General features: G+C 33.3%; 2 protein-coding genes across 3 annotated transcripts; both read right to left on the bottom strand.

Annotated features, from left to right (window-relative positions):
• Nucleotides 1-20: 20 nt before the first annotated feature.
• LOC18041884 lies at nt 21-2,116 on the bottom strand. Of its 2 annotated transcripts, XM_024183250.1 has the most exons (3): nt 2,070-2,116; nt 624-1,276; nt 21-92 (listed from the first exon to the last, which is right to left on the bottom strand). In XM_024183250.1, exons 2-3 carry the CDS (start codon nt 1,150-1,152, stop codon nt 70-72), a joined length of 552 nt encoding a protein of 183 aa, XP_024039018.1. In that variant the 5' UTR covers nt 1,153-1,276; nt 2,070-2,116; the 3' UTR covers nt 21-69. The 2 variants fall into 2 exon arrangements, with proteins under 2 accessions (XP_024039018.1, XP_024039016.1); XM_024183248.1 differs by lacking the exon at nt 2,070-2,116 and having other exon boundaries at nt 624-1,618.
• A 3,008-nt stretch (nt 2,117-5,124) lies between these two features.
• Nucleotides 5,125-7,948, bottom strand: LOC18041883 (protein NRT1/ PTR FAMILY 5.2). Its single transcript, XM_006433488.1, has 4 exons — nt 7,831-7,948; nt 7,015-7,232; nt 6,130-6,695; nt 5,125-6,010 (listed from the first exon to the last, which is right to left on the bottom strand). The coding sequence occupies exons 1-4, from the start codon at nt 7,946-7,948 to the stop codon at nt 5,125-5,127; spliced, it is 1,788 nt and encodes a 595-aa protein (XP_006433551.1).
• Nucleotides 7,949-11,184: the final 3,236 nt, after the last annotated feature.

Below are 11,184 nucleotides of genomic sequence, written 5' to 3'. Positions count from 1 at the left end.
AACAAAAAAAAAAGAAGGGTCGCCAACCAGAGTAAGGATATCCATGCACTGAACTTGACACGTACCACATCATATACGTGAACCCAAGATGCCTGTAAGTTAGAAAATATAAAAAAATTTGACATACACATGTGATGGAAAACCCATAAGAAAATTGTAGTAGCAAGAGAGACTAGAATACAGCTTAACACACACGCACGGGAAAAAAAAAAAAAAAGCAATTTAGCATAAATATTTGGACTGCATGTCAGCTGTTCCATTGAACCCTCTATAATTTGGTTGCTTATTTCCTTATATTTGCTTTGGTTGAAATTAAACCGTAAAAAAGAACTTTCTTATAAAAGAAAATCACATAAATTTCAGATTTTGGTCCGATGCTGTCTGATATTGTTTTTATAGTTTATCTCAAAAGAATGTGATCACATTAGGTAAAGATACAAAGTTAACTACAGAGCAGCAAAAATATATGGAACTCTCTATTAAGTTATGAAGAAGTATCAAAACGGCAAAACCTTCTTGTAGGATAAGATTAAATCTGCAAGCATATAACTAACATTGCTAGCCTAAACAGAGAAACAATGAGATAACAACAACATAAGAAACCATAGAAACAGTCTAATTACCTTGGAAGATTATCACGTAGCAGAATAAAATGGTTATGATCATTGCAAAAAAGCTAACCACTGGTGATGACACCTTATCAACCCTCTTTTTCTTCAATTCTTTCATTTGTCGAATCCTTGCATACTTCAGTCTCGCAAGCTCAGAAATTTCTCTGCACAGTTTTATATCAGCCTCATCAAACGACAGGGTTCCAGGAGGCCTAGGTGGTTTAGGAGGCTTCTTAGAGCTTGATTTCCCTTTCTCCGCCACCATTTTCTTCTTCACAAGACTTGCTGCCTCCTCTCCTAGCTCGTCCACGTATATCTCCACATTCTCACCAGAATGTAAGACATTCTTGCATGCAGTTAACAGATTATCATCTTTTACTAATCCTTTTGAACCCCTAACCATATTCCACTCCCAATCGACCATTTTATTTGAATGTTGACCAATACAACTTTGCCCTTTATTTTGGTCATCTCGCCTTCTAATCTCACCATATTCCAAATCAGCATCTGAATTACTCTCCCTTGAATCCATATGACCCATCACATGCCTAATCTATTCAATTTTTGCTTTCACCCTCCAAAATGATGTATATATCTAAAGCCACAGAAAATTTCTCTAACCCATCACACCAAATGAAAATCTTGTTTTGAGACAATTCTCTCCACTGAAACAGTCAATGCCATGAAGTTAAATGATACCACTGCGCGCCTAACCTTCTAATATCAAACAGAATAACTTTAACATCGTACAAAGAAAGCCCGCAAAAGAATGTTCAATTAATCCATCACATCACATCAATGAAAATAAAGATCAAGTTCTTGCTTGTCTTCGCAATAAACTCAACAATCTCAGGCAAGAAACCACCTTTTCCCACTTTCTGATTTTCAAAAATATAGCTAAACACCACTTCCATAATTCCATTATCCAATTATATTCCAATTATAAATGCCACCAGCCTCATCAACTTGAAAAAAATAAACAATTATCTTCGTTTCTTCATATTTCTTCCTCCTACATTGGATATAACCAAAAGGAAAACTTCAAAAAAAAAAAAATCATATACAGAAACCTAAACAATGTAATTGATCAGGAAAACGCTTTTAAGAACTTATTAGCCCAATTCAAATACGTGATTTTGCAAAAGCAAACAAAACATTATTCTAAGAAACAACAGAAAAAACAGAATTTAAAAGGTAAAGTTTTCATTTTCGAAATAGCAGGGGAGAAATGAAAAACACGACCTTAACTCGCGCGTAATTAAATCAACGTCGCTCGGCTGAGATCAATTTACCATTTTGGGACAAACCAGAAAATAAAAACGAAAACTGTGAAACTATATATTAGATTACAAAGAAAAAAACAACTTTTTTGAAGCTTTCTTTTGTTTTCTATACATGGATTTTCTCGGGAAACGAACAGAAAAGTGAAAAATGGAAATGAAATCATAATGCACGTACCGTTCATTGCCGAGAGAAAATTCCGAGAGAGAGAGAGAGGGAGAGAGCAGAAGTCTGAAAAGTGGAAACAGAGAGGCAAAACAAAAATGCCAATTCTTGTACGCATTGTCGTTTATAATTTATCTGTTTGACCGCTTTGTCGTACTTTGTACTTATTTAATTCATCTCCCTCAATTTAGAAGTTTCATAGTAGGCCAAATAGACTTTCAAACCTTATTTGTGGCTGCATTCGAAAATGCAAAAATAAAAAATCATTTGTGGGTGAAAATTTACATACACAAATAAATTAATCAATTAATTATTTAAATTTAGCTTGATGGCAATCAAATCCTCTCCTTAAAAGAGAGATTCGAATTTCATATGACCTTCTTAAATTTATTTTTCAATTAACGCCCCAATTAAATCAAAATATTAATTCTGTTACTATCTTTTTTTGGAATTTTTCATTTACATACTTTATCAGGTGGATGTTTATTTACTAACTGTGCATTAATTTTATTTTTTATGAAGTACATCATAAATTTTCCACAGTAGCAAATATTTTTTTATAATAAAGAGGTGATTTTTTTCATTTTCTTTTTCCCTTATTCATAAAGGATGATAGCTATCAATAATCAAAATGACATGTGCTGAAAAACCCACACATTCCTCCATATGTAGAAGTTTGATCAAGAATTCCACCTTGATTCCCCCAACCCAAAAAATAGTGTCATAACAAGTGCAATTATCAGCAACTTTATATATTATTATTTTTTTAAAAATTTTGACCACGAGGTGACCTGGGGATGGCCCAAACTGTAGGAGGCACTTTTAAGCCCGTACCACAACCCAGACTAGAAGTCTCTGCTCGAACCGAGAGGCACAGGTTCTCCCAACAAATGCGACTTTCCTGCGACTCGAACTGGGGAGCAAACCCAGTCAAACCACTTAAAGGGACTCCATTGTCAGTAGAGCCAACACTTTGTTGGTATCAGCAACTTTATTTTTAATATCCTCCAAAGTGCCCCCATCATCTACATTATCAACCTCTTGCTAATTATGAAACCTTTCGGCTACTTACTAATAAACATACACAAATTTTGAAAGATTCATATATAGGATTTTAACTTATATAAATAATTATTTATAAGTGACCTTTTAACTCCCCTATTGATTGTTATTTCTTAAAATACCCAGATTAATCGATGAAATACATATTCAAATATTAGAATAATCCATATTTCCATAAAATTTTACTCTAAACAAATATTTCTTTTTAGATTGCATACAAATGCTAAAATATTAAATTTATCTTAATTTTTTATTATATAATTTCTATATTCATAACTCTAAACTCTTATAATTTTCTCAAAATTTTTTTAATAAATTTCATAAATTTGTGAAATAGGGTGGGTGTAAAAAGTTTGTTAAAAGAATAATTTATCTAATATCTATGTGTTTGATTGAATTTTTATTCAATACAAGAAATGAATTAATTTGTATTAGGTAATTAGAATAACTTTAATTAAAATGAGGTTTTATAAGAAATTTTGAGGGGTGTCAAAACACATACTCTTAATTATTTGATGATTACTATTGTGCTGGTTACAAAATTACCACCTAAACTAGTTATATGTGATAAAGTAATTTGACAATCCAAATGCATACAATTACCACTGTTACAATCTAGTCGCTCCCACCACAATATAAACATGTTTTGTGGGAATGAAAAATCTCAACCACCACTGAACACTCATTTTTGTCTTCTATTATTACTTGAACTCAAGTAATCTGAAGCAACTGTTATGTTGATATTATTCTAATGTTGTTTACTTGTTTGCATAGTTTTGATGACTGATATGAATAAAGCAAACAAAAAATGAGTTTAAAACTAGATGAGTTGTGTCGTTTAGGTTTACTTTTGTTAGGGAGGTTGTACATGATGAGTGTAAAGAGAAATTCCTTTTAATTGAAGTATTATATTGTCAGCTATAGTAATGTTATGTTATGGGTATTTTAATAATAAAAAATTAATTAAAATGTGGATGAAAAGAGTATTTTTATGGGTTCAAATAATCTCACTTATTTTTTTTTATAAAAAATTATATTTTAAAAAATAACATTTTCAATTAATTACTTTTTAGGACAATTTAATGTATTATACTCCAAAAGGTTAATGAGAAGATAACAAAAGGTTTGACGAAGAAGAGACTGTAGGAGTTAAAGAAGTAGGTATCTAATAAGTTTATGGGAATTAACACCTATTTATTTGTGAGGAATATTTTGTGTGTAAAAGAACATCAAAATTTTTTATTTAGGTTTGATTATGGATTATTTTGGCATTAGTGATCAGAGTGTGTAAAGTAATTATTAATTTTTAAAATTTATTAAATAGATGTACAAAGTAAGGGATATTCAAAGTATTTCTTAGGGTGTAAATAGTCTCACTACATAGTTTATATACACTTTTTGGACAAAAAGTTTCACTAACATACATAAATAAATAAAATTAACTTGAATATAGAAATTTTGATTAGTTAGCAAATTAAGTTGAGGCAATCGATCACAGTCAAATAAGTGAATGGGATTAACATTTGATGAACAAAAGTACCGAATAAAACTATATACTGAGACTCTGCAAAATATGTGAAATATACAATACCAATATTACATCCACCTAATTAACAAAAATATTGAATGTTCTATTCCAACTTTCCTGGCCACATATGTTAATCCAGAGGTTAGGGTCTTAAGAACCCTAGCATCCAAATTCCAAATTGCCTACTTCAACACCATAACAACATTTTGGACCATTAGCAGCACTTTCTATTTCTAGTCCTTCACGAGTCAAATTTATTTTACTACAAGCAGCACTACGTTGATACTCCAGAACATGATAATCAAATATTAATTCTTTTTTGAGCTAAAACATTCTTGTGACTGGTGTGAAGGAAATTTAACACACACTGCTCTATCAAACAATCAACCCCAAAGTAAAATTATCAGTTAAATCTCTATAGTAGCCTGGCCAGAAACTGAGCTTCAGTTCTGATTCTCGTGTGAATCAACTACCGAATCAGTTAGCCACAGTCGCTTCTTGTGCAGATGCCCTTAATCTCATCACCTTTAATTCTTCGGTAAGCACCTCCATTGAATCCGAAACTTCAGCCTTGTACACATAGAACTTTGCCACAACCAAGAAGAAAACAAAGTTCAAGACATTCAATATTGCGAAAAAGGCATAGTAATAGTCCAAATGACAAACATTAAGGTTGTTCAGAATCCACCCTTTGTGGCCATGCCTTTTGGTTATGTCAGAAACCGTTGAAAGCAGAAAGCTACTAAGGAAATTTCCAACTCCTAAAGTAGTCATTGAATAAGAAGTTCCAAGACTCTTCATGCTCTCTGGTGCCTGATCATAAAAGAACTCAATCTTGGCTACCTCCAAGAATGCATCGGCTGTTCCCATAAGCACAAATTGAGGAAGCATAATGAATATTGTTAAAGGAACTTGCTGTCCTTTTTCAACTATACCATGGTCCTTGGCCACACTTAGTCTATATCTCTCTGTAAAAGAAGCAATAACCATAATTATAATATGAATGACTAGGCCAATTCCCATTCTTTGAAGAAGAGTGATCCCTCTAGGATTCTTAGTCCACCTTCGCGTAATCCTGACAAAGCATCGGTCATATAAGACGACACAAACAAGCATTGATAAGGTTACAAATCCTGTTAAACTTGCGGGGGGGATCTTGAAGCTGCTACCAATAGCTCTATCAAGGGTAGTGCCTTGCTTTACAAAAAGGGTGTTGATTTGAGCAAGCATTGTGCTGGGAACAAACGTGGCAACCAAGATTGGGATCATTGCTAACATTTGCGTGGTTTCCTCTACTTGAGACACTGAGCACAGGATCCATGGATTTGTTGCACCTGTTTTGACTGCAGCTTTGTTAAAGAACCTGCACGCAAGAACAAACAAGAAGACACAATTAAACAAAATGTGCATGTGAGCCTGCCATATATTCAATGGGACCAAAAAGTAAATAAATAAATAAAAATATGCAACTAAGACACTAACCTCAAATTTTGGGTGGAACCAATCCTGTACTTCCCTTTTTGTGTATAATATTCCAAGTCAAGTTCATACAGTTCTTGGGGGTCAGTAGGGAGAGGCACATTCATTTTTCTTATGGCAGCTACAATGACCTTTGCCATTCTTGTGAATGGGCTTCCTGCGGGCTTCTTGTGCCTATAGAAGGGTGTGCCCGCCAAGAAAATCGCAATGGCTATAGCAAGACCTAGTGCAGGAAGCCCATAACCCAAGACCCAGCCCACATCCTCTTGTATGTAGACAAGCACTGTATTGCCTAAGAGTGTCGCAAAAAAGATATTGAACATCCACCAGTTGAAGAAGGAGAGCTTATGGGCCTTCTCCTTGGGCTCAAATTCATCGAATTGGTCCGCGGCGATCGTCAAGATGTTGGGCTTGGTTCCTCCGGTTCCCACAACCAGCGTGTAGAGTGCAACAAAGAAGGTACCTAATTGTAATGTTGAAGCCTTCCTGCAGTCTTGACTGTTAATATCATTGCATGGAGGAGGTTTCAACCCAGATAATGACACTGATAGTGCTAGTACAATCATCCCCTGTAACCAGGAAAAAGAAAATATAAAATTAAAAAATCGTTAAAAAGGATACAGACAAAATTTATATATACGCTTCTCTGTCTGTCTTTAACAGGTCAACAAAAGAGCAATTAAACCATGTGCTCCGATCTTTAAAATTATGGTGAAATTTTGTCATGTATCCTGGTATTATCATTAATTTATATCAGACACCGACAACCCGACATCGTATGGCTTACTGATTAAATATCATGAGAGGATTGCATGTTTAAAAAAAAAACCTAAATTATCTTATAAATTAATTAAATAATCGCTGAACATAATGAATAAACATACATACCATGAGGTTAAAAAAAGAAGCAATGATGAAGGTCCAGTAGCGGCCGAGATAGGCCTCGGCAACACCAGCGCCAAAAATTGGAGTGACCCAAATGGTGCCACCCCAGTTGGTGACGTTGTTCGCTGACTTCACAGTGCCGTGATGCAGCTTGTCTGTCAAATACATCACCAAATTTGACGATATCCCATGATAGGCCATACGTTCAAACACCTCGTATACTGCAAATAACGACAGCAAGCCAAAAAGTAGCCAATAAAAGATTTATAAAACAGTTGGGAATTGAACAGTTTTGTTAAATATCTCCTAGAAAGTAACGTGACTACAAGTCGTGATTTGATTTGGAGAGATGGATGGAAAAGGACCGCTTTTTGGTAACCACTCGTGGGGTCCTTGACAACTCCAAGTTTTTGAGCTATGACTACAAGTCGTGATTTGATTTGGAGAGATGGATGGAAAAGGACCGCTTTTTGGTAACCACTCGTGGGGTCCTTGACAACTCCAAGTTTTTGAGCTATGTCTGATTAAGGCTTACTTTTACAGTTTAAAGATTCACTAAAATCTCTGGAACTGGTACAAGAAATCTGAAGTTCGAAGCTCGCTTATGCACACGAGGAGGAGGAAAAAGAAAAAAGGGTTCCAAGGAAATATAGAATATGGAACAAAGGCATGCATATGCGATTGCAAGGTGAGACAAAAGTGTCGTAAAAGAAACGAGCAAGCAAAACGGCTGGCTGAATCCTGAACGGCCATGAACAGAAATAATAACAACTCATACACTTATGTAGGATTAAACCGAGAGAAGTTCAAATATTGTACCAACAACAAAGGAGCAAGCTCTCCATCCACCACGCTTGGATCTGCGAACAGGGTTGCCTTTGAGGTCCACGGTGCCATCTTGTGTATAATCGTCTATATTTCCTTCTTCACCACTCATTTTTTTATTTAATTATTGTCTCCTCCTTTTCTTTTCTTCTTGTTCGTCAGTTTAAGTTAAGAGTGTCCATAGATGTATAATATCGTCAAATTTATAGCCACTCAATTTCCCTTCGCCGGGAAGATAATTAGTAAATTTACCCACATGCCGTCACCATTCTTCCTCCGACATTTTTTTTCCTTGGGGGTGGAGGGGGAGGTTAGGTTAGGTGGATAAGAATTCGTCGTTGACTAAAACATTCAACCAACAATACTTGGATCGGCATACATTCTGAATGGGTCACTAATAGAGTGATGGTTAGTAGATAATAATATACATGTAAGAGTTATTAAATTTTAAATATACTTCAGCAAAAATTCAAGCAAAATTTCAGATTAATAAAGGATATCGATTCATATTAATGAGATGCTTTTTAAAAAATTAAAAAAAAATGATTATAGGAAAACTTAATGAAAAGAAAAACTAGTATGACATTGTTTCAATATAATCATTTAATAAAATAAAGATTAATATCAGATTATTCCCCTCATAAATTGATTATTTTTAATTCACCTTCCTTATTTTTTTAAAACTTTAATATATCTGTTTTATTTTATTAACAATACAAAATAATTTTGTCGACTGCTCCCATATTATCAAATTCATGATAAGAATAATGTGAAATTTGCCAATAAATTATTTCATTTTTTGCCATATCACTATCTTATGAATTATTTCTACACCAACACCGTAAGTACCAAAAATTTGCACAACGTTATCTATAACTAAGATCACAATTATTTCCATTATCTTATTAATTTGTTATTTAATCTCTAAATTTGGACCACATGAATGAGGATTATTTTATGTCTTTTTTTTTTTTTCTAAATAAACTAATATCAACGCCAAGTATTATGAATGAGGATTACGTCCCGAATTATATTATCTCGCTTCTCACGTACGATCTTTGACTCTTGAATGATCGTGTTGCCTTGTTTTTCCACGACTCTTTCACTCTTCTTTCGACTAGTAAAGTCGTAAGAAACAGCAACGGCTTCTAGACTTCTAGTTCAATGAGAATGGTAAACATGGACCAACGAAGATGCAATTGAAATTGAGATTTTCCATTAAAAATAGAAAAAAAAAACGAGGAGATCATACGAGGAGAAGGAAAAAGGAAAGGGTTATGTGTTTCAACTCTCTCTCTCTCTCTTTTGACTAAAAAATTTCAACGAACATGTACTTGGATTATCAATTCATGATAAGAATAATGTGAAAATTTGCCAATAAATTATTTCATTTATTGCCATATCACTGTCATGCTGAGGAAAATGAAATCGTGTTATGAAAGCAAACTTTGTTTTCTTTAAATTTATAAAAATGTCCTACTAGAGTTTTAAAATTGCAAAATATGTCCCAATTGATTTGAAAAGTTTCGAAATTGCCCCTAATCTAAATGCACAATTCTTATGAGTTAGTTATTTTGGATTTTAGTTTAATGTTAACTCACTTTACAAATTAAAAAAAAAAAGAGAGATTTCAAGAAATGGCAGATTTATTCACTTTATCAATAACTCATAAGGGATTTGCCTTTTTTATTTTTTTCCTACGGATTAGAGCAAAAACAATTCTTGAATGAGGTATTCAACTCCACATCCAGATCATGAATGTTTGCAATACATATTATGCAAAGAGACATTGTTTTTGCTAATTCAAATTGAAGGGTGATATAAAATCGGTCTATTTCCGACATCATATTGATAGTTAATGCATTCATCATAGTTAGAAGCTCCAGCTCTGTATCAATGTCACGATCAATATCGTCACTATCATCATCGATATCATCAATAAGAAAACCTTTAGGCTTGTTATCCAGGAACTTGTTCAGAAATACTGTAATGAAAGGTGCTCTTATATCCGAATCCAAATAATGAATTAAAACACATTTTTTTATCAAAAAATAGAATCAACCTACACTTTTTTATCTCTAAAAATGGAATCGACATACACTTTTTTTTCCCAAAAACTAGATCTTGAGGAGGTGGTCTTGGATTATCGCCTTGACACTCGATATTCTTATAATAGTGAGGATATTAAGTCTCTCTTTAATCCCTTTGCTGACGCTAGGATCCTTCAAGTATCCACTTCTGCTCTCAAGGTTGATTAATTTCCTTTCCTTTCTATTAACTCTTTAATTCGAATTGATTTATTTTCTACATCTTCAGGCGCCCGCATTTTAAAGAATTTGAGATTTCATACTAGCTCAATTTAATGCCTTTATAATGTTGTAAACTATTGGAATATTATTTCATGCCAATATAAAAGTACTTAACACCAGTGTGAAGTCTCATATTCACACAAAAAATTATTGTTGGCGCCGGCATATTAAAACACATTTTTATATCAAAAAATAGAATCAACCTACACTTTTTTATCTCTAAAAATGGAATCGACATACACTTTTTTTATCCCAAAAACTAGAATCAACCTATGTTTATCATAGATTATGAGATGTGGCATTTGTGACGCAAATTATGGCGCAATGTAATTAATTGTGTTTAAAAATTTATAAAAATTGATCGTGTTCACTATTTGAATATTTTATTTTCATATCAGATGTAGATTACATCACATAATGAACATTTTCATTTTATTTTATTCCAAAAAATAGAATCAACCTATGTTTATCATACATTATTAGAAACCATTGAAAGCAGGAAGCTGCGGATGCACGAATTATATTATTTCACAGAATCTTTGGCTCTTGGATGATTGTGTGCGTCGCCTTGATTTTCCACGACTCTTTCACTCTTCTTTTGACTAGTAAAGTCGTAAGAAACAGCAGGGGCTTCTAGTTGAATGAGAAAGGTAAACGCGGGCCAACAAAGATGCAATTGAAATTGAGATTTTCCATTAAAAATAGAAAAAGAAAAAAGAAAAAGTGAATACATACATTATTTGTAAAAGTATTCCGAACTCTGGCATCAATTATTTGAAATTGTTGTGATGCTTGTTTGTTCAAACGAGCTAAATATCCGGGTCTAGAATGGATTGGATAGATTTAGAAATATTTAAAAGAAAATTAACTTTTATAATACACATGAAAATACTCAAATCCTCAATCCAACCCCAAAAACAAGGTGAGGAGGTTCCCATTGCTGCCAAGAAATGGTTGCAGAATTTTGTATTCAATTGATGTGATATAATTATAAAATTACCATATCATACACATATACTATCATGTATGATTTTTTTTT

The sequence above is a fragment of the Citrus clementina genome, unplaced genomic scaffold (assembly GCF_000493195.1).
Source record: "Citrus clementina cultivar Clemenules unplaced genomic scaffold, Citrus_clementina_v1.0 scaffold_5, whole genome shotgun sequence".
Classification (NCBI taxonomy): domain Eukaryota; kingdom Viridiplantae; phylum Streptophyta; class Magnoliopsida; order Sapindales; family Rutaceae; genus Citrus; species Citrus x clementina.
This window is presented reverse-complemented; position numbering and strand designations above follow the sequence as displayed.